The sequence below is a fragment of the Capra hircus genome, chromosome 21 (genome assembly GCF_001704415.2).
Source record: "Capra hircus breed San Clemente chromosome 21, ASM170441v1, whole genome shotgun sequence".
In the NCBI taxonomy this organism is placed as follows: Eukaryota; Metazoa; Chordata; class Mammalia; order Artiodactyla; family Bovidae; genus Capra; species Capra hircus.
Window position 1 is genome coordinate 54,439,614 of NC_030828.1, and position 25,170 is coordinate 54,464,783.

Here is a 25,170-nt window from a genome sequence, read left to right on the forward strand (position 1 = left end):
TTAACTGATAAACATGATTAAGCTTACTGAAGAAGGCATGTCAAGAGCTGATGTAGGCTGAAAGCTAGGCTTCTTGCACAAGTTAGCCAAATGTGAATGCAAAGGGAAAAATTCTTGAAGGAAATTAAAAATGCTACTCTAGTAAACACATAAATGATAAGAAAGTGAGACATATTGATGATATAGAGAAAGTTTAGCAATCTGGATAGAAGATCAAACCAGTCACAAGGTTCTCTGAAACCAAAGTCTAATCTAGAGCAAGGCCCTAACAGTCTCTTTAATTCTATGTAGGGTAAAATGTCAGGAAGCTACAGATGAGAAGTTTGAAGTTAGCAGAAATTGGTATGAGGTTTAACAAAAGAAGTCATCTCTGTAACACAAAAATGCAAAGTGAAGCAATAAGTGCTAATGTAGAAACTGCAGCAAATTAGCCAGAAGATCTAGCTAAGATCATCAATGAAGATGGCTAAACAACAGATTTTCAATGTAGACAAAACAGTCTTGTATTGGAAGAAGACGCTGTCTAGGACTTTATAGCTAAGGAGGGAAAGTCAATGACTGGCTTCATGCAACTAGGGACTTGAAGCCAGTGCTCATTTGCCATTTCAAAAACTTGAGCAACCCTTAAGTATGTTAAATCTACTCTACCTGGGCTCTATAAGTGAAACATCAACCCTAGTGGACAGCATATCTGTTCTGAATTATTTTAAGCTCACTGTGGAAAGCAACTCAGAAAAGAAGATTCCTTTCAAAATCTTACTGCTCACTGACAATGCGCCTGGTCACCCAAGAGCTCTGAGATGGAGATGTGCAACAAAATTAATGTTGTTTTCAGCCTGTTACATAATGTCCATTCTGCAGCTTATGGGTCAAGGAGTAATTCTGATTTTCAAAGTCTCATTATTTAAGAAATATACTTCCTAAGGCTAGAGCTATTCTCGATAGTGATTCCTCTAATGGATCTGAGCGAAGTAAATTGAAGACCCCCCTGGAAAGGATTCACCGTGAAGATACCATTAAGAACATGTGTGACTCATGAGAAGAGTTCAAAACATCAACATTCACAGGATTTTGGAAAGAGCTGATTCCAACCCTTATTAATGACTTGAAGGAGTTAAAGACTTCAGTGGAAGACGTTACTGCAGATGTGATGGAAACAGCCAGAGAACTACAATTAGAAGTGGAGCCTAAAGATGTGATTGAATTGCTACAACCTCATGAAAAAACTTGAACAGACAAGGAGCTGCGTCTTACGGATGAGTAAAGAAAGTGGTTTCATGAGATGAAATCTACTGAAGATGCTGTGAAAATTGCTGACATGACAATAAAGGATTTAGAATATTCTATAAACTTAGCTGATAAAGCATTGCTGAAATGACAATAAAGGATTTAGAATATATAAACTTAGTTGATAAAGCAGTCACAAGGTTTGAGAGGATTGACTCCCATTTTGAAAGAAGTTCTACTCTGGGTGAAATGCTATCAAATAGCATTGCATGCTACAGAGAAACCATTCATTAAAGGAAGGGTCAACTGATGTGGCAAACTGCACTGTCTTATTTCAAGAAATTGCCACAGCCACCCTAACCTTCAGCAAACACCACTCTGGTCAGCAGCCATCCATACCAAAGCAAGACCCTCCACCAGCAAAGGAATTACAACTTGCTGAAGGCTCAAATGATAATTAGTATTTTTAAGCAACAAGTTTTTTTAAATTAAGGTATGTGTGTTAGTCGCTCAGTTGTGTCCAATTCTTTGTGACCCCATGGACTGTAGCTTGCCAAGCTTCTTTGTCCATGGAATTCTCCAGGCAAGAATACTGAGTAGGTTGCCATTCCCTTCTCCAGGGGATTTTCCTGACCCAGGGATCAAACCTGGGTTTCCTGCATTGCAGGCAGATTCTTTACCATCTGAGTCACCAGGGAAGCCCAATGAAGGTACATACAGTGGGGTTTTTTGATACAATATTATTGCATACTTAATAGACTACAGTATAGTGTAAACATAACTTTTATATGCACCAGGAAGCCATAACGTTAATGTGACTTGCTTTGTTGAGATATTCGGCTTATTCCAGTAGTCTGGAACCTAACTCACAACATCTCCTAAGTATACTGGTAGCTTCATGATTTTTTAAAAGATTAAAAACCAATAATAATAAAGAGCTTAAAGCTAGCTGACTAGGAGAATTACATATTAAGAAACAGGAATGTCAGGTAAAGTGGACAGGCAGAAGAAAGTAAGTTTGGCTTCTGACATATTAAGTTAGCTGTGAAAGTGAAAGTTACTCCATCGTGTCCAACTCTTGTGACCCCATGGACTGTCCATGGAATTCTCCAGGCCAGAATACTAGAGTGGGTAGCCTTTCCTTTCTCCAGGAGATCTCCCCAACCCAGGGATCGAACCTATGTCTCCCACATTGCAGCCAGATTCTTTACCAACTGAGCTATCAGGGAAGCCCTGAAGTTAGCTGTCGGTGAGATTTATATAGAGATGTCCAGCAGGCAAAGGGAAATACAGAGCTAAGTACAAGAATTCAGAACTAGAGACACAGATTTGGGAATCCCTGTATAAAACAGTAGAGCTTTGGAAGGAAAAGATCACTAAGGAATACACTTTGCTATAGAGCATGCAGCCAAAATCAAGAACTTTGGAATATAAGAAAACTTCTGCCTGAAAATAAGACTGAAGGAAAATTTAGGAAATGGAGAAAGGAAGAGTACAGTGGCACAAAGATCCCTTAGGAAGAAAAAGTAGATTTGAAAATGAATTCTAAATGTTATAAAGCTGGGGGTACACAAGAGAACAGAACACTAAACATGGTATGTTTTTATGGTTTTCTTCTCTGTCAGTGACATCTTCCTATCTTTCTCCTGGATGATTTCCATCAGCATACCACTGTACTCTGGCCTGACTCATCTAATAAAAAGCAAGCAACTAAACATACGTGTTCCCTTATCTCCTCACTCTCTCCTATGACTGCGCCTTCTTCTGTTCCCCATCATTGCCACATATCTTTTGTTGTCCATCTAGGTTATCTTTACTGTCCATTGCTCAACTGTGACCTGGCTTCCAATACCAACTACCACACTACTGAAACTGCTTTTCAAGTATATGTAGCCAAATCCAATTCTTACCATCCCTGGTTTATCAAGCAGCACTAATTAAGAAACCCTGGACAAATCACCTAATTTTTGAGACTAATTTTTCATTTATCAATGAGGGGGGAAAGACTATGAAATAACCTACAAATTTAGGTTCAAATATAAGGTTTTATAATAGTAAAGTTAATTATAAAATATTCCTTAAAATGTGAAGCTAAATGAGAGAGTTGCATTTGTCTGTTGAAATAGTTTACCCCTACTTTACTGAGGTATGACTGACAGATAAAATTGTATATATTTAAAATATACATGTGATCATTTGATACACATATACATTGTGATGTGATTACCACAATCAAATTAATTAACAAATAATAGTCCCCTCAAATAGTTTTTGGCGAGGGAAGGAGGGGACTTTCTTGAAATATTAAATGGGAATGAAAAGGTCACTTTCACTTTCTTCATATGTGGGCTGCAGATGGCCACCTAGTTAGACATTATCTGTATTCTCCCTTCACCCTACATAAATTTCAATTTCTCTTCAAGTGTCTTTGGATGACATTTTCCATTTTAATGATTAGAAGTCATAAATCAGCCTCTTGTTTTCATGTTATAAACTGTTTTGTGGCCACTCTAGATTTCAAAGTCAAATCCAACTACTTACCAATGAAGTTTCTGTAATTCTTTCTTATTCCATTCCTCATCCTGAGTAAAACCAGACAAGCATTCCAAGGAATGCCTGTTTGTCTTACCAGATCCCGTTTTCTCGGCATTTGGAAGTTCATTACCAACATCAGGCTTCTGAAGGTTTTCTTTAGCAGAACATTTAGCTTTCTTCTGTTTCATATAAAGCTCATTTTCACTTTCTTCAGTTTCAGATTCAGGCATCGCTGGGACTGTCCTTGTTTCTCTTGTGCTTTTTCTCTGGTGAACCACTGTTTCTTCAGTATTTATTGCTCTGGTTTTCTTAACAATCTCAGTTTTCCTTCTAAATTTCTTTTCTTTTTCACTTTCTTCATTAAACAAATCTGATGAGGACTGATGCTTGTCAAATGCACAGTTACTTGATTTTCAATTTTCTTCAGTTTTGATAACCTTGTATTTTTCTTAAAGTCAGAGGTGACCATGTGTTCTTTTTTAGAACTGGGTATTTTTATTTTGTGGTTGACAGTGAAAAAATCACGTTCAAAACAATCTTCTGTATTTTCACTATTATGGCCCACACTACACTCAAACGTACCTTCTAAAGTCTTTGTGGGCTTGCTGACTGGACTTGTAGTTTCATTTGAGTCTGTTTTACTTTCTTTTTGAAGCTTTCCCAACGCAAATTCTGTTACTGCTTTAACAGAGTCAGATGACAGATTACTGTCCATGCACTTTTGCTCTATAATTTTTTTAGATTTAAGTGGTGTCACTAAAATACAAGGTTTCTTCAGATTAACAGTCATATATTTTCTTTCTTCATCTGAGAAAAACTGTTCCCTTGTTGTTAGAATATCAACGGGTACTTTTGATTCTTTAGTTCTCTCTTTAATTTCATAAGACAAAAAGCCAAAGATCAAAATTTCAAATTAGAAACAAAATATAGAAAAAAATTCCACAGATATACTGTTTTTCCCCCCCACAAACTCCATTTTACACACATTACTGTCAAATTAAGCTTTCTGAAGCACTGGTCTGTTCAGATCACTGCCCCTTCAGCTGTAAACATTTATTAATTTCTATACCAATCTGTCCACATGTCTCACAATATACTTAGTGTACGTAGCTCCTCTCACTGGTCTTTATCAATATAGTTCTAATTGCTCACTGTACTCAATCTGAACGACATTCTGTTAATTCACTGTTTCTCAACTTTCATTAATCTCATTCACTCTACTTGGAAAATTTCTTCCACCTACTATCTACTTCAGTTCTGTTCTATAACCTGCTTCATTTCTGTTTTCCAACTCACCTATCTACAAACTTTGTCCTGATTCCCTCAACTGAATGAAAGCTTTCCTTCAAATTTCCAGAATACTTTCAAATAATATCATGTTTGACAATGTGCCCTATGTTATAATTATATGCTGTCTTTCAACTGAAAAAAATCCTTAATGGTAAGAACTTTGTTTTTACTTTTGACTTGAAAACCACTTGGGTTACTAAAACCTTACTAGGTATAAAATATATGGAACAGAAGCTATCCTAATTAAGGAGAGTTAAAACATGGAGCTCCATCTGCATGGCCCCATACTCATCACTAGCGGAGGCCACAGAGATACATTTTTGCTGTATCCCCCAAAGCTCCATGAAGAATCATAGGATAATAACCAAAACAGATCTTGGGAAAACAGATCTTATACTGTGTCATTGGCTAAAGAAAGCAAATTAAAATGAGAGAACGTCTCCAGTTTGAAACTTAAGAAGCCAGAAGCCAAACCCATTTAATTTCTAACTTTAAATTATACAAATATGTACAAGTTTTAAATCATCATACCAACCATCACAGTTAAATACTCTAACAACGTACACATACTGTGTGCCATTTTATAAGATGAATGACAAAATGAAAGACTTCTGGGAAATACCAAATGCTGGGGAAAAAGGAGCCTCTAAATTACAGTTCATGGAGAAGTGGCACTACTCAAAAGTAATCAAGGAAGTTACTATATGATTTCTCAATGGAATCATATATTTCTTTCTAATTCCTCATATAAACATGATTCAAATGTTCAACTGGAAATGTGAAAATTTTCAACTTTCTAATTCTGAACAAAGCCCTTTTATTCTGAATATTGTTATTCATTTTATTAAATAATTTTAATAAAGATTCAGACCATTCTGGATACTTCAACCTAAGCTGTATGAAGTTGGTAGTGTAAGTAGTATTGTTGCCTCTTTACTTCTTTAAACACTTATAAATGTTCCTCACTTCATTTCTTTTCATTTAGAAGTAGTAAGAAAAAAAAATGCTATTAAGCTGATGGATTTAACTCAATATGAAATTTTAAACTTGCTAATGTGTAGAGAAAAGGCTCTTTAAATTCTGATAGGCAGGATTTCAATGAAATTACTCTGAAAGTCCACATTTACAAAAAAGGAAGTTATGGTATTAATTTCACAGAAGTCTGTACTTCAAGATGCACAATGGATGGTCCTTGCTCTTGAGATCATTACAGTATGGTGAAGGAGGCTGACAATACAATCATTTATAATATTACTGTCAAGTATATTATATGTAATAGCAGAGATAAAGCACTTTAATAGCAATACTATAACAGAGATTACAACACTAAATACACAAAACAGAAGTTTAGGTAAATCATGAAAATATATATGCACAATCACATCATCTTAAATTATCATTGGCTGGCACCTTTGCATAACCTTAGCTGTTTAATGTTAGATGTGTTGTTTTTTTTTAACACATATTTTAGTGGTTTTCCCATGTAAAGTATAATGATAATAATAAAAATAATAGCAGCATCAACTACCACCATTTAAAATAATGTATGTGACAAAAGGACCTTGAATGTCTTAATAGTTTCATCAAACAATAATCTAATGAATCACAGTGGAAAAATGATACATCCAAAACAGATTGCAGTATTATCTTCCCCTACGCTGAGCTTCTCAAGGAGAAGCATCTCATTTTATTCATCTCTAAGTTCCCAATAACTAACATAGATCAAGGTTCATAGAAGATGCTTTTAGAATGTTTGTTGAACGATTTTCCTATGGACACAGCTGGCCTGTACGATGGTTTACCAAACTTTAGTCTTTTACTTTGTAGTCTCAAATATTTTACCAATAATATTCACAATTTAACTCAAATTCTTGAAAAACAGTACTATAAGTGAAAGAAAGGAGTGGACGTAGGGCGATGATAAGACCTAAGACTAAAAAAGAATAATACAGTTAGAAATACTTTTAGGGATTTTTAAGTTTGGGGGTAAAAAAATATACAGCAGGTGCTATAGCCCCAGGACTCCAAAATACTAAAGATGGTTTTAGCAATGACAATAAGCAATATGCCTAATTTATAAGAAATAGGATGACTTGATAAAATGAAGAAGGGTTGAGAAGGAACTGGAGCTACAGTTAAGGAGTGAATTTTGCAAGCATTCATCCATGTATTTAATTTATTCCTTTCTCTGTACTAGAGAGGATAAGCATAGTTTCAGTGGGGACAAGGGAGTCGGCTGTGGTAGGAGAGGAAGAATGACATGCAGGTACGGCTATATCCAGTATGGTGTTATGTTTTTGGCAGAAGCAGTCCTGAACTATTGAAGTTCTGTAAAGCTCTTTGTTATGAGGTCAAGGTAGAAATGGCCTAAATTTATACAACATGGTCTAGTAACTTTTACTCATTATATTATCTAGAAAAGGCTGTAAATACTCTATTTCATCTTGGGGTTGGGTGGATGTGAGGCAGATTATAGTTCTGGTAAAGAACTGACATAGAACAGTTCTGCCAGTTACCTTCATAAGAATGGTCATTCAGAAAATACATGTCATTTCCTCCATGGAAGGAAACTGGTTTTGTCTACTAACAGGAATAATATTTAGCACAAAAATATAGGTATCTGTAATATAGGTTTGAGGCAAGCTGGCAGCCTAAAACCTTGCATTTAGAAAACTGAAGCAACAATCATCTTGGATCGCTATGTTTATCAGCTTCCTTGGTACTCTGATTAATTCAAAGGTATTAATTAATGAAGTAGGCTGAATGCTGACTATAGGCGATCGCAGTTTCTCCTCTTAACTAGTGAAAAAAATGAAAATTTTAGGGCAGTATAAGTCAAGAACTTAGTACTATATACACTGTAAACAATTAAACAATGTGGAGCTCATTTAAAAATATACCACAATATGAACAAGAGAAGTAAAGAGCAGACATACCCAAAGAATCACAGTCACGGTCATAAGTGGTGGTGGCTCTTTGGAGAACATTTGGGTTTTTTTTCCTTGCATCATTTTTCATTGATTTTTGAATGTCAGGAATACATCTTTTAGCTTTCTGTTTTTTTCTGGCCTTTCCTTTTTTCTTCTCACAAGTCCTAAAAACAAGTAGAGTATTTTTTCCTCTAATATAGGTTCTCAAAAAACAAAACCCATAAATAAATAAATTCCCTCAGATAAAGCTTTTTTCCCCTAGCAGATTACCTTTAATCTTTACATTATTTAAGCTTTCATGGCTTCTACCTTTTTCCTCCCACAAAGAACTTCTGTATGACATCTTAAGTCAAATATTCAAATATGACTTTTTAAGTTCTTACCATCTTCACTCTTGTATTTCCTATTTAAGCTGATATAAGAAAATAACAGGACAAATTCTGCCAGCTGCCTGTTCTTGTAAATAAAGTCTACTGAAATACAGCCATACTCATTCATTTCTGTACTGTCTGTGTCACTTTTCCACTACAAAGGCAGAGTCAAGTAGCTGTGACAGAAGCAGCATACTCATGAAAATACTATCGCCCCTTTACAGAAGAAAACTGCCAGCCTGTATTATATGTCATTACACTGTGATGAGATTAACTTACACAATCTAAAGAGTTTTCAAGGTCAAGAACTAATTTTTTCCCAGTGCTGATACAGAGTCAGATAAGCAGATGACACTTTGTAACTACTGAGGAAACGAATGAATGAAAAAGGACCAAGAATGTCAGACTCCTGTTTACAGCTACATGCCTCTTAAAGGGTAAGTGATTACAGATGACTCCTTAAATATGTCAAAGGTTTAATTTTCCTTTTAGATTTATTCCTCATGACAGAAGTTCTAGTAAAGTGTTACTGCCTTCTGAAAGTCTCAGATCAAAGATAGCTCAAAATGGACATTTGCAAAAGCAGAAATTAAAAGCACTTTCCATTGGTTATATGAGTATATACATTGGTAAATGCTCATCAAATTTTATACCTAAAATGGGTGGTTTATCAGATGTAAATTATACATCAGTAAGATTGTTTTTTAAAAAGTTAAAAGGTAGACAGACTTCCCTAGTGACACGGTGGATGAGAATCCGCCTGCCAATGCAGGAGACATGGATTCCATCCCTGGTCTGGAAAGATCCCATATGCCTGGGAGCAGCTAAGCCTGCATGTCACAGCTACTGGGGCTGCCTGAGGCAACTACCGAAGCCCGTGCACCGTAACAAGAGAAGCCACCACAGTGAGAAGCTGACGCATCGCAACTACAGAGTAGCCCCTACTCTCTATAACGAAAGCCCAGGCATAGCAAGGAAGACCCAGCACAGCCAAAAACAGAAATAACCTTTGTTTTAAAAGTTAAAACCTACTTTACCTTAACTCTTCTAAAAAATTATCAATGTACTCTTTCCATTTTTCTGGAAATCCAAACATAAATTTCCTTATGAGACTTCTTGAGTAACCTATTTAATGATAAACAAACAGAAGTTATCTGAAAGCCTAGATTTTAAAGTCATGTCATTCATTCATTAAATAATTTAAAAATATATACTTAATTGCTTACTATGTGCCAGGCACAGTCAGAGGTACTGAGGATTCAGCAATTAACAATAACAAAAAATCTGCCTTCATGAAAACTGCCTTCTAAACAGAAAGCAAACCAGTAAGTAATAGATCTCATTTGTTAGAGTGGTCATTTATGCTATGGAGAAAAGTTACGCAGTTAAGAGGAATAGCGGTATCAGTGTGTTCATTTTAGGGGAAGAGAAAGGGGGCAGGCAGCATTTCAAAAAAGGACAGACAAGTTCTCACTGAAATAGCATCATCTGAGTAAAGCCCTGAAGTACATGAAGTGAGCAATGTGGCAATATGAGGTTAAAGCAATGGAAGCAGAGGGAACAAAGTGAAAGGCTACGAAGCAAGAGTATGCCTGGCTTGTTTGTAGAACCACAGAGAACCTGGTGTAGCCGAAGTGAAACGAGGAGAGGCAAGAACTAGGAGGCCACTTAGTACTCAGATGGGTAACAGAGGCAGCTGGGAGAGATTTTAAAGCCTTGGGGTCATTTTATGGACCGGATCTTTTACTGTGGGTAAGATAGGGAAGTTATAGAAAAATTCTGAGTGGAGGAGCCAAAGAATATGACTTACTTTTTAACAGGACTGAATTAGTTGCTATTTTGAGAACAGTCTGTGGAAGTACATGGAGAAGATCAGGTTTTTGACATATTAACTCTGAGACACCTGTAGACATCCTAGTGGAGATGTCAACTGAGCAGACAGAAGTTGAGTGGCTAGGGGAGTATCCTTCATTTGACACTTGTCAAAATATGAATGAAATTTAACCCTAAAAGAAATCAGCACAGCATTGAGTATAGAAAGAGCCCTAGTCGATTCCATTATTTAGAGGAAAAGAAGGAGAAAAGTAAGCTTAAAGAAACTATGAAGGAACAGGGAGGCAGCATGAAAATACGGTATTCGAGAAGCCAAGTAAACGAACTATTTCAAGAAGGTAGGTGTGATTACCGTGTTGCGTGTACACTGGATTTAGCAATGTGGCGGCCACTGGTGACTTTGATAAGGGCTGTTTCAGTGAAGAACTGGGGATGAAGGAGAGACTAAAGAGAATTCAAGAAAAAAGATGGAAAAGAATTCAAGAGGAAATAGATCTAAGTATAACGAATTGTCTGAGTTGTTTTGCTGTCAGTGAGAGCAATAGTGGCTGAAAGAAGCATGGCTAAGAGGGTTTGCTCTCAGCCTATTTCTTTAAGGAATAACTGACACGCAGCAGTGCCTAAGTTTAAGGTGTACAGCATGATGGCTTATTAACATATATCTTGCCAAATGATTACAAGAGTTAATATGTACCACCTCATATAGATACAATAAAAAGAAAAAATGCCATTTTAAAATTTATAAATGAGAGATGAAGATTTAACATCTGCACCTCTCCTTCCAAATCCTCTCCCCACATTGCAATACTTCTAACTGTATCAAAAATTGTGTCATTATAACAATGTGAATATTATTCACTGCAGAACCTATTAGAATAATGATGATATACCCTTTCCCCATGCTGTACCCTTCATCCCTGTGACTCATTTAGAACTGGCATTCTGTATGTTTTAATCTCCCTCATCTAGTTCTCATTCCCTGATCCCTCTCCCTCCTGGCAAGCATCTGTTCTCTTTATCTGTGAATCTCTTTGTGTTTTGACTTGTTCATTTGCTTTGGTTTTTAGATTCCACATACAAGTGGAATCATACCGTGTTTATCTTTCTCTGATTTCACTTAGTTTAATACCTGTGGGTCCCTCCATGTTGTCACAATGTAAGATTTCATTCTTTATTTAAGGCTGAATAATATTCTTTTGTATATGCACACACCTCATCTTTTTCTGCACTCATCCATCGTGGACACTTAAGCTGCTTTGGTATCTTGGCTGTTATAAATAATGCTGTGATGGACACAGGCGTGCATTTATCTTTCCAATTAGTGTTTTTATTTTCCTCAGAAAAATACCCCAAAGTGGCCAGCTGGATCCTGTGATCGTTCTAATTTCTTGAGGAGCCTCCACACTGTTTTCCATAGTGGTCATACCAATTTACTTTCTCACCAACACGGCATAAGGGTTCCCTTTTCTCTATAACCTCACCAATGCATGTTATTTCTTGTCTTTTGGATAATAGCTATTCTGACAGGCATGAGGTGGTATCTCATTGTGCTTCTGATTTGCATTTCCCTGATGATTAGTGATGTTGAGCATCTTTGTTTGCCATCCGTATATCTTCTTTTGGAAAATACCTATACAGCTCTTCTGCCCAATTTTTTAAAAAATTATTTCACTGCACCAGGTCTTAGTTATGGCATGCAGGATCTTTCATTGCAGCATATGAACTTAGTTGCAGCATGTGGGATCTAGTTCCTTGACCACGGATTGAACCCAGGCCCCCTGTGTTGGAAGCATGGAGTCTTAGCCACTGGACCACCAGGGGAGTCCCCTTCTCATTTTTTAATAGAACTATTTTTTTTTTTGGATGTTGAATTGTATGAGTTCTTTGTGTATTTTGGATATTAATCCCTTATCAGCAATATAGCTTGCAAATACATCCTCCTACTCAGTAGGTTGCTTTATCATTTTGTTGACAGTTTCTTTTCCTGTACAAAAGTTTAGTTTGATGTTGTCCCATTTGTTTATTTTTTTTGTTGTTGCCTTTGCCTGAGGAGACAGATCTAGAAAAATATAGCTGAGGCATATGTCAAAGGGTTCACTATGTTTTCTTCTAGAAGTTTTATGGTTTCAGATCTTACATTTAAGCCTAACCCGTTTTGAGTTTACTTTTGGACACAGTGTGAAGAAGTACTCGTTTGATTCTTTTGCATGCAGCCATCCAGTTTTCCCAGCATCACTTATTGAAGAGGCCGTCATCATGTCCCCATTATATTCTTACCTCCTCTGTTGTAAATTAATTGACCAAATACACGTAGGTTTATTTCTGGGGTCTCTATTCTGTTCAGTTGACCTATGTGGCTGCTTTGGTGCCAGTATCACAGTATTTTGATTACTGTAGCTTAGTAGCATAGTTTGAATTCAGGGAGTGGGATACCTTTAGCTTTGTTATTTACGTATTTAGGTGTTCCTAGGTTGGGCGCCTATATATTTACAACTGTTACATCTTTTTTTTTTTTAATTGATCCCTTTATCATTATGTAATATTCTTTGTGTTCTATTACAATCTTTATTTAAAAGTCTGTCTTGTCTGATATAAGCATTGCTAACTTGGCTTCATTTCCATTTACATGGAATACCTTTTTCCATCCCTTCACTTTCTGTCTTGAGTGTATTTTTAGATTTGAAAGGAGTCTCTTTGTTTTTGTATCCATTCTGCCACTCTGTCTTTTGATTGGGAGCATTTGGTCCATGTATACTTACAGTTATATTTAAAGTAGTTATAACTGTTTTATTAATTATTTTCTGGTTGTGTTTGTAGTTTTTTGTTCCTTCTTTTGATGACTATCTTTTGTGTTGCATTTGAATTCCTTTCTCTTTTGTGTGTGTGTATCTAGTATATATTTTTGGTTTGTGATTAATATGTAACACATACATATGATTATTTTATGTTGATGATCTCTTAAATACATTCTAATAACTTTGATTTTTTTTACACAAAAGAGAGTGGTTTTTTTGTTTTGATTTTCTTTGTGGTAGAAGAGAGAATTACTAGAGTGATATTTTTGAGTAAAAGACGACAGGAACTAAAGTATAAACAGGTTGACACAGACAGGAATGTGCGAGGCTTGCCCAATAAAAGCAGGTACAGATACAAGCAGATGAGAGATGTGGCAGAAAAGTTCTCTTGATTGTTCCTGTTGCTTTAAGTCTTCTCCTTGTTCCCCCACCGGCCAAGCTGAGAGGGAGGTAGGAGAGATGTAGAAATAGGAAGTAGTCATTGAGGATGATGGGAGAATGAATGGATTAGGGACCATTAGGGAATGAATGGTAGGATACCAAGTGGCACTGAGACCACAATTTGTTGCTGGTAGTCATAGATTTAAAGCAGACTACTCAGGTGTGTTTTTCTTTAGTCACATTAGCTGTGTACTAGGCGTAGACAGAAAATAAGATTGTATCCGGACTAGGGTTATGCCGGGGAGGTTCAACAAAAGAGGAATTAGGGAGCTAAATTATATTCTTATAGCCAGTTCCTCACAAATAAGGAACATTTCATCTGAATATTTTTTAAATAATTGGACTTAAACTGTCAATAACAGTAAATCATAATAAAGGACCAACATATATAATAGTTGTACATAATTTTGGCAGTATTTTTTAATTTTTAGTGTTGACATGTAATTTTAAAGCACCTAATTAAAAGCAAAAATATGGTTTGAAATATGGTTAATTATTTCACTTAGTAAAGTAATTCTTCCAATTAGTAATCACAGTCATTACCTGCTTCTTTCATGGAAATTTGGTCTATCATTCCTTTTAGTACATAAATGTTGCCTGATAAAGTTCTAAGTTTGTTGTGCTTAATCCGTTCTATAATTACATTACTGTGCCAATATACGTTGGTGATGTCTCTAGGAGGAAAAAAAGCTTAGTTAAAGCCAAAATATTCACATTTTACCAAGAGTTGCAATGTACACATTTGAGTATATAAATTTGTAACAGGAATAAATTTGCACTCCAGCTACAATGCTATTAATCTAATTACAAAACATTTGAGGGCCAAACACTGCAACAGAACTCAACCTCTTGGCTAATGTGAACCTGAGTACCAAGAAACTATACTGTGGCCAAACCATGTGGCTAGTATAAAATGTTTCATTAGCAAGAAAGCAAGGCGTTCTCCAAATATCTTGTGGTAATAAAGCTCACAACTCTATCTCAACTGATGCCAAACCGCCAAAGGATGATTTCCCTGTCACTCTCCTCAGGGCCTATGCTGGGTTAGTTTTCATGCAGTTATACTGTTTGAATTATTCTACTCTTGTGTTCCCCCTCACCATACAGCCAAATGTCTTTACCTTCCTCTTTAGAAAGTACCAAAGAGGTTCCAACTGTGAGAAAACAAACTGCTGCATCAAACTACTGACCCATAAATCTACTCTTTATATTTCTTTACATGAAGCCAAGAATAAACATAGAGAAAATTTTAAAACATATTAGATAAATGAACATTCTGACTCATTAGGTTAGTAATAAACATTCTAAATATAAGCATAATAAATGAGAAAGTTAAGGTCATTTAGTTTCGTCAAATGGAATTAAATTCATATGTTATACTTTAACACAATATTCTCATCCTCTGTTCTTTTTCAGGCTTCCCTTGTGGCTCAGCTGGTAAAGAATGTGCCTGCAATGCGGGATACCTGGGTTCAATCTCTGGGTTGGGAAGATCCCCTGGAGAAGGGAAAGGCTACCCACACCAGTATTCTGGCCTAGAGAATTCCATGGACTGTATAGTCCATGGGGTCACAAGAGTCGGACACGACTGAGTGACTTTCACTATTTTATTTAACAAATATTTAAACAGTACTCAAGCACTGTTCTCAAAGTCTTATAAATATTAACTCATTTAATCCTCAAAATAATTCAAAAAGTAGGTCATGCTATTATCATCATTACACAAATGAAGAAAATGAGACTGAAAGAGGCTAAGTACTTGCCTAAGTCATACAGGCAGTAAGCAGTAGTAATGGGACTGCAACAGAGGCAATCAGTGCTGCCTCTGGATATTAAGGAAATGAATGGGCACCAGGCAAGCAAGAAATAAGGTGAGCAAGACAGATTTTATGTACTCATAAACTTTCAGGTAAGTATCTCTAACAGTGATACAGTATACTTTTTATTACAACCTTTTACTACATTTTTTTTAACCACTGAGAAAACTGGTTTTGAAGAACAGGAAATGGAACTAGTGGAGTAGCAGAACTACGCAAAGCCCACTTACCAAAGGATGCTTTCATTTTAGGGAAACCCATAAAGTGCCAGTGATTACTTAACATGTAGCTGTGTGGCACACTGTTAAATAATTTTGATTTCTTTTCTGAATCAGTAAATACATATCTGGTTTTGGTTTTCCCAAGTTAGATGTGAGACTCTGGACTGAAATGCATGTAGTAAACGTTAACTACAAGCAGTCATTATCATCAAGCAGATAATCCCAGCCCACTTACTAGAACCTCTGAAAAAAATAAAGCACATTCATACAAATCTGAGCTGTCCCTATTTTAAAAATAATACGAGTTAACAAATTTCTTGGAAAAGCAAGGAAGCTAGTTACAATCAAAATGGCCATACTCATATTACTTTTCTATCAGTTTCTAACCTCGTTAGAAAGTCTTTGTTTTACAGCAAGATGCGATTTATCATGCATCTCCTTGTAAGTTCTTACACACAAATCTCTTATTATAAATTTTACTAAAAGAATACTGAAAAGTTATACTTACGTCAGTTTTCCTTCTACACATATAGCAGTGTTATTATTGATGACTTTAATCATCCATTCCTGTAGCTGGACTACCTGATAAAGCATAAAGTGAAATACATATTACTTCTTATATTACTTGCACCATATGCATTACAAAATCAGTTTACATTAAATTAAAAGAAAGAACTTATATAAGTAATCCAAATGAGTCCTTAGTGTTCATCTACATAAGAATCACATCCTATTCTATATAGCAATAAGGTAAAAACTCTTATGCATAATTAAACAAAAGATGGAGAGAGACTGAACTGAAGTTGTACTGCAGTTTGTTCTATTAATACAATCCAGAATCAATTATACTTTAAATACTCTTATGTCAAATATCTTAACCACTAAGGGAAAAAGCCACTTAAAATCTTGAGGTATCCATTAAAATACCAAAGCCACAAAAGACACAATAACTTAGAGAAAACAAGTTAAGTAGTATGCATTTCACCATCACTCTTCGCCCTATATAATTAGAACATTTATTTTTTGAAAAGTTGATTTGGAGTTGCATTCTATTTCCTATAAACTATAAAGGTGATTGCTAGTAATCTATATTTAGTATTCTATTCCAAAGCAAACATCTGAACAGCTCCTCTATCCATGGGATTCTCCAGGCAAGAATACTGGAGTGGGTTGCCATTTCCTACTCCAGTGTTACAACAGTAAAACTTCTCAAATCTTTAGATGCTCTAATTCCTTTCCCTTTTAATTGCTCTGTTAATAGAACACCAAGAATCAGGAAAAAAAATTTAAGAACAAGAATACCTCAGTATTCATCCCCAAAGGGAGTTGAAGACTATGCAACTAGTGATAGAGCAAAATAAGACTTCACGCCTGGGTCTTCTTAACTTTTAATCCACTGCTCATTTCACTAGGCCACACTGCCTCTACACTAAATATTAACAAAAACCCAAAATGAATCTGTTAATGAGAGCAAAAGAGCTTATGCACTTTAAGAATGAGGGTGAAAACAAGTATTTATCTGCCTTAAAAGTTTTCCTACCTTAATTTTAACTCCATTTGTAATAGTTTGGCTTATACTTGGAGAAAGGTTCCAGGCATTTATTTTTGATCTCTGAGGTATTGTTATATGACACTGTGGAGTTGCAAGCACGATTTTACAAGTATCATTCAAGGAACCTGGAAAAGCAGTCTCTCTGTGCACTGTTCTCTCATTCCCTTCCTTAATTTCCTGTTTTGAAGTGCCTTCTGTTGTAATCTTACTATCACTAGAAACCAGTAATTGACCACCATTCTCAACATTATTACCACAAAGAGTCTCAACAGTGGTATTTGGGGACTTTTCACCGGTAGAATCAATGTCTTCTAAAATAAATGTTTCCTTTTTGGATTTATTGGTTGCAACTATATTCTCCTTTGAGTGAAGAATTTGTCTAGCCAGCTGAGCTCTAGTTAGTACCCTGTTTGCAGCTGCAACATTTTTACGTTCTTGATTCAGAACTGGAAGCTCTGCAAAAAATACAAAACCAAACAAAATTTACAGATGGTTAATATGAAATGAAAAGAGAACAAGAGAAAAATTTAAAACTTTGAATTGCCTATACAGGGAAAATAATTATCTAGAACATTTAACCATACATTCAAATAACAAACTAAAAACAAAACAAAAAGCACTTTACCATAAGTTAAATTGTGCAGAGGCACCTTCTTTTCCTGCTGATATGTAATCTTTTGCTTGACTGGCACAAAAATATTATTTGATGATTCCAGAGGAACTTCTTGGACTGAGGTTGAGTTTTCTTTTTTTAAAGAAAGAAGTTGTATTAGTCAATAAGAGAAAAAAATGCCTTTAAAACTCTTGGAATAAAGATTTAAATTCGGTAATGATCAGACCCACAGAGTATACTTAAATATATGACAGTTACACTGAGTTTTTGCCCTTTATTATTATCTCATATCTTCAATGCATTCTCTATACCTGTATTATGCTGAGAAAGAATTTTTTAAAAATTTCTCCGCATTACCTGCCAGCTCTAGACACAAGTATACTACTGAACTTAGACGCCTAGAGATCTAGAATAAAATTCTAGTGCTGCCACAAATCAGATATGTATATGTCAAGGTCATATATCAAGTGCCATCCTGTCTTGAAAATTCTGATTTTGCTTCTGGTTCTGGAAATTTCTAAAATGTGGACGAACAGTTGTAACAGATTTAAAAATCAAAATGTTGAGATTCAGTAGCAGACTAAGTCATAATTTATACTGCTTTGACATCCCTTTAGCAGGTCTTCAAAGACACAAATTTGGTAGGCTTAATCACTAGACAAACAGGAACTAATTGCATTGTTTATATTTTATTCTGCTTTACATCCTAGATGGTTAAAGTTCTGTATCTTGAATATAGAAATGAGTTTCTTTCACATAAAAAGGGGAAGGTAATAGACTTAAAATTTGTACCAGAGAAGGAAAAACTGAGTTATTTTATATGTTTAATTTCAAATATTATACTTGAAAAAACTGGTAGTGATTATACTTTAATATGTATGTTGCTTTGGCCTTACAAACCTCAATATAAAGATTTTATTATAATGATATGTCATATAAGGTAAGTTTCTATTTCTTTAAATCATTCTACTAGAAATGGCAGAGCAATGTAGTATAGATGAGTAGATAATTCCATCATATACAACATGGTACAGAACACAGGCCATTTATTTCAGTTCAGGGATCCATGTAGGGACTCTCCAAAAGATCTCTGAAATTACATACAAAATCTGTGTTCGTATATATGTGTATTTTCTAGGAAGGCAACAGATTCTCATAGCAGTCAGTTGTTTCTTCCTTTCTCTAATCCCAGTTTACATATAAAACATGCCATAATGTACCTTATTTCTCTTGCTTCCCCCTTTTCTCTTAGACTGTATGAGATTATTTGTATATTCACCTACCTCCATCCTAAACTCCCTTAGAAAACCGCTTTTGTGTCAAAATACATCACTGTCTTTGAAATACAACAATATACCCACAATCTATTATGTAGCAGTTAAGAGCATGAGCTTTCTAATAGATATGTGTATTTAATTCTCAGCTTATCACTTACTTACTACCTGTGAGACCCATGGTGCTGCTGCTACGGCTGCTGCTGCTGCTAAGTCACTTCAGTCGTCTAACTCTGTGCGACCCCATAGACGGCAGCCCATCCGGCTCCCCTGTCCCTGGGATTCTCCAGGCAAGAACGCTGGAGTGGGTTGCCATTTCCTTCTCCAATGCATGAAAGTGAAACGTGAAAGTGAAGTCGCTCAGTCATGTCCGACTCTTCGCGATCCCATGGACTGCAGCCCACCAGGCTCCTCCGTCCATGGGATTTTCCAGGCAAGAGTACTGGAGTGGAATGCCATTGACACATAGCAGACGTCAATTTATTTAAAAGCTCCATTTCCTAGACAATTAAATGAGCATAAATCCATAGTGTTTACTGAAAGGAGCAAATGAGATAATACATGTAAAGTATCTTTTATCAATTACTGGCTTCTGAAGTTACCGTTTTGGTTTTTCTTCCTCATCCTCTCAGTGGCTTTCACTACTTTCTGCTCTTTATTCTAACTTCTAAATTTCAGGGTGCCCCAGAACTTATCCTTAAACGTTTTCTCTGAAAACATTTCAACATACACAGTTTTTTCAAGTATAATATACTTACTTCTTGATGATCCCATCTAATCTTATAGCTTTAAATACCATTTAGGTGCTAATGACTCCAAATGTATTTCTCAGGTAGGCCACTTCCCTAAATTCCAACTAATTTTTTTCAACAGCCTAATTCACATCTACACTTCAGTATTTAACAGACATATCAAAATTGATATGACAAGAAACATAATTACTGAGTCCTCAAAACTATTCCACCTCTGTCTGCTCCACCTCAGTTAAACTGCTCCATTCTTCCAGTTGCTTGAGCAAAAAAAAAAAAACCAAACCAAACCAATCACCCAGGTCATCCTTTATACCTCTCTTATATTCCACACTCCCATCTCAACATATATCTGGAGGGACTTCCTTGGTGGTCCAGTGGCTAAGATTCCACGAACTCCCAACGCAGGGGGCCTGGGTTTGATCCCTGCTCAGGGAACTAGATCCCACATGCCAAAACTAAAAGATCACATGTGCCACAATTAAGACCCTGTGCAGCCGAATAAATAAATAAAATATTAAAACAAATTAACAACCCCCCTCCCCAACCCCCACCCTTGCCAAAACCAAAATCTATCTGGAATCCAGCAACTCTTTATCATCTCCACTGCTACCACCTGACCAAGCCAATGCCATCTCTCACTTGGAATACTAAAATAACTATTTCAAATTAACAGCTAGAGCGATACTTTTAAAATTTAAGTCAGACTGCGACATTCCTCTGCTCAAAACCCTCTAGTGGCTCCTTAATTTGCTCACAATAAAAACCCAAACCCTTATTTTACCTATGAGGCCCTTATAGGACCCTCCTAAAAGACACTTTATCTGACCCTCTCCTTATTTATCCCCTGCTCCCCAGCTGCCCACTCACTCCTTGGTAATCTCCTAGCTAGTCTGCATGCTTCTATTTCAGGGCACTTGTACCAGATGCAAGATATCTATCTGGATCTATCACTTCCTTCAGTTTTTTTGGCTCAAATACCACCTTCTCATTGAAACACTGACCACCCCATGAAAAATTAAAACCTGCTCCAACTCTCCCCATCATGCTTACTCTGCTTTCTCTTTCCAAATCATTTCTATTATATTCTAAAAAATACTTAGTTAATGATCTGTCTGCCACCACCCGAATGTAAGCTAGCTTCATGAGGGCAGAGATTTTTGTTCGTTTTGCTCACTGCTGTTCCCTGAGTACCTAAAAGTGTCAGACACAATAAACACTAAACACATTATAGCTTTTCAACCAACACATAATAAAACTAACCTCTTAGTGAATTGTTTTCTGGCTGGAATGATTTGTTGTTTTCCTTTTCTTCACAGAGGTAGGTATGCTGTAATATTCTTTCCTCTGCTCCATTAGGAGTGAAACTTTCATTTTGTGTTGGTTCCAAAAAACTGTTTCTTGATGCTTGTTCTTGCTTGTTGCGTAGTACTTTTTCTTTCATTCTTTGAAATATTTTTTCTGGTGTTTCAAAGCTTGCTTTATTTTCAAATTCATCCTTGTTGGGCTTTATAGCACTGATATCAAGAGAACTGTTAGAGGTAGCAGCCTCCGCTAGCAAAGTCGACTGAAATACATTTTTATTATTAAAAACTGCCATTTCTACAAACTGACTCTTCTTATGACTATTCGGTTTTAAAGAGGATATCTGATATTTCATCAACTCTTTTACAGGAGTAAGTGTGCCTGAAGGAATGCTGTCATAAAAGATCGCATGCATGGGCACGTTTCTCCTTTGAGAAGATGTCTCTGAAGGCAGGTGAATTCCTGGATGTTTCAAAGGTGTTGCAATCATCTTGATGAACAGAAGCAACAAATTCCCTTTAACAGAAAATTCACTTAAACACAATTTTCAGGACAGACCTTCAGCAGGGGGCCAGAGGAACCTGCAGTTCAATGTGAAATCAATTTTTATCATGCTTCCGTACAGAAAAGGTTAAGTTTATTTGCTTTCCATAATAACATTATACAAAGTAAAAGGTTTAATTGGTTCATAACAACACTGGATAATCTATACCTCACAAAGCAGACTAAGATTTTATATTTTTGTTAAAGTTTCATTTATTATTTTTCAGTGATAAACAGTGGGTTTTTAAATTTATTCTCTGCAAAAAAGCAGCTCCCACCAAGTCTTCTACCTCATCACTCTAAGAGCAGAATTTTGAATATCTGTTTTTAAAATTTACTTGAACCTCAAGTACTGGAGGTTCCAATCCAATATTTGCATCAAAAAACATTAAATGACAGCTGCATATGGCAATAAATTAAGTTATGAAAAGATTAAGTTTCACAAATATGGTTTTTCCTTTTAAGAACTTAAATTTTAAGGCAGCAGCTACATGACATTCCTAATGAAGGTTAAAAATCCATTCAATTTTTAAGTTAATTATCTCCAATCCCGATTTCTGTTATGCTGCAGAACTTTTTAATGTGAGATTTTAGTTTAAAAAAAAAAAGACTTCAAATCAAAAGTAAATTATATTCATTATAATTTTCTGAACATTTACTGCTGCTTAGAATTTTTAGAGGAAATCATGTACTTGGGCACACATGGTCTTAGACTTGTTTTAGCTTGTTTCTTACATATAAATTTTATTTCCCACACCTAGAAATTTCTAGGTGATGAACCATACAGTTGCATTCTGCTGTACTCGGTAAATTAATACAATATTTTAACCTAAAGGAGCTTAGAACTTATAAATCTAGATTTACAGCATCTCTTATCACTGAATTTATAACTATTCCAATCAGTCTTTGATCATATAAACATAAAAAATGTATTTCAGAAAATATAAATTCATTCAGACTAAAGACATTAAGTATCTTTATCTACAGTAACTTCAGTGAGAAATAAATATACAAGGTAGAAATGCATATACAAACTACCATTTTATTTGATATTTTATAAGAGAAAAAAATGAAATATTCCTCAATAACAAGAGCTGACAAAGATACCCAGTATCTTAGGAATGACACAAACCCCACTGAATTCAGCAAATATGTATTAGCGCATATATTCATGCATTTGGCAAGATAGTAATGACAGGAATCCTGTGCTTGGAGTTACAATACTCACTGGCCATTCAGTTTAAGTTCTCAAAAACAAAAATGAATAAACTGGGACAACTGCATGGAAAGATGGCAAAGCATGTGCAGGTTTACACAATCTCATTTCTTTAGAACCTAATGAAATGCTCAACAATAAGTATAAACTGCTAATAAATTAGCAGAAATAAGAACAGACCAATCTATAGTACAATAGTTTCTCCTCCCCAACCCCCCCCCGCTTCTCCCAGGGGGATACACTCCAAGACCACCAGTCAATGCCTGAAATTACGGATAGTGCCAGCGCCTATATATACTGTTTTTCCCTTTACATACATACCTATGGTAAAGTTTAATTTGTAAATCAGGCACAGTAAGAAATTAACAATAACAAAACAATTATAACAATATACTGTACTAAAAGTTATATGAATGTCACCTCACTCAAAACACAAATTCAATGGCTTTTCCACTTCACATTTATCATACACTGAGGCTATAACTTCTGCAGTTTTGGGGGTCAACAGCAAAACCTGCATGCACTTCTTTTTCCTTCCTCACAAATAGGAGACTCATTTTTATCCAGACCTTAGCAATCTCAGCATACAATTTTTTTCCTCATTAAGTCAAGAGCTTTCACCTTTTCACTTAAAGGAAGCACTTTACAACTTTTCTTTGGGATACCCAAATTGCCAGCAGCACTACTCTTGTGATTTGGGACAATTATTAAGTAAGATTAGGGTTACCTGACCAAAAGCACTATGATACTTCAACAGTCCATCTGATAACTGAGAGGACTGCTAAGTGACTAGTGCACGGGATATGCTGGACAAAGGGGTGATTAACATTCCTAGAAGGACAGTGTGAGATTTCATCATGCTACTAAGAAAATCATGCAATTTATTTAATTGTTTTTATTGGCGTATACTTGCCTTACAAAGTTGTATTAGTTTCTGCAAAGTGAATCAGTTATACGTATACATATATCCATTCTTTTTTAGATTTCCTTCCTATTTAGGTTCCTTCTAGGACTGGAGAAGACAAGGTGAATTCTAAAGTGCTATGCTTGTGCCTTCATTAAATGCTTAAAACTATTTGAAAAACCTAATACTTAAAATTTATTCTGAAAACTGACATGCTGATATACTAGGAAAAATTGCTATTTATTCAAAATAAAGACTCAGGCATGGGAAAACTAGCTATGAGTATGAAAAAGCAGCTATGAGTATCTAGAGTATCTAGAAAGCTAAACAACAGTTATCATGGATATAATACTGAATTTAACTTTTACTCTTCTTCCTACGGAGACATAAAAAGTTCTAGGAATTTACTATTGTGGTAGTAATATTAATTATAATGGAATGGGTCAAAACTCCCAAGGCACACTAACCAAAACTGGGAGACAGCGTTGGGAAAAAATTACAGGAACAATAAGTTAACTGACAAATGATATACTTGGGAAAAAGTGCAGCACACAATATATTGAGTTGGCCAAAGAATTTGTTTGGTTTTTCCCATAAGGTGGTTCTAGTAGAGCTTATTTGTCTTTAACTTCATTCAAAACAGTTCTGTCAGATTGTATTGTGACAGCTGTCATTCACAATGCATTAAAAAAAAAAAAAAGATTAGTGAACTATTGTGTAGCCATTTTAATATTAAAACTGGAAGAAAAAGGTCACATTTTTGGCATATTATGCTTTATTATTTCAAGAAAGGTGGAAACACAACTAAAATGCAAAAAAAAAAAAAAGATTTGTGCAGTGTATGGAGAAGCTACTGTGACTGATCAAACATCAACCCTGTCAAAAGTGGTTTGCAAAATTTTGCACTGGAGATTTCTTGCTGGACAATGCCCCCTGGTGCAATAACCATTTGAAGTTGATAGCGATCAAATTGAGACATTAATTGAGAACAATCAACACTATGCCATGTGGGAGATAGGCAACATACTCAAAATATCCAAATCAAGCACTGAAAATCTTTTCCACCAGCTTGGTTATGTTAATCCGTTTGATGTTTGGGTTCCACATAAGTTAAGCAAAAAAACATTCTTGACTGTATTTTTGCATGTGATTCTCTGCTGAACTGTAATAAAAACATTCCATTTTTAAAATAAATTGTGACGCGTGATGGAAAGTGAATACTGTACAATAATGTGGAATGGAAGAGGTCATGGGGCAAGTGAAATGAACCACTACCAACCATACCAAAGGCTAGTCTTCTTCCAAAGGTGATGTGTATGTGGTGGGACTGGAAAGGAGACCCCTATTATGAGCTCGAAGAACTGCTCCCAATTAGACCAACTGAAAGCAGCACTCAATGAAAAGCGTCAGGCATTAGTCAACAGAAAACACATAATCTTCCATCAGGGTAACACAAGCCTCCATGTTTCTTTGATGGCCAGGCAAAAGCTGTTAACAGCTTGTCTGGGAAGTTCTGATTTATCTGCCAGATTCACCAGACATTGCATCTTCAGA

General features: G+C 35.7%; 1 protein-coding gene across 1 annotated transcript in view; it reads right to left on the reverse strand.

The window, feature by feature from the left end:
• MIS18BP1 (MIS18 binding protein 1) overlaps positions 1–25,170 on the reverse strand; it is a 45,367-nt gene that overhangs the window by 18,419 nt on the left and 1,778 nt on the right. Inside the window, 9 exon segments of the mRNA XM_005695289.3 lie at positions 3,769–4,162; positions 4,165–4,632; positions 7,989–8,146; positions 9,391–9,478; positions 13,966–14,096; positions 15,969–16,042; positions 17,001–17,467; positions 17,638–17,757; positions 20,912–21,534. Of these exon segments, the coding sequence (XP_005695346.2) occupies positions 3,769–4,162; positions 4,165–4,632; positions 7,989–8,146; positions 9,391–9,478; positions 13,966–14,096; positions 15,969–16,042; positions 17,001–17,467; positions 17,638–17,757; positions 20,912–21,443 (2,432 nt within the window). The 5' untranslated portion in view covers positions 21,444–21,534.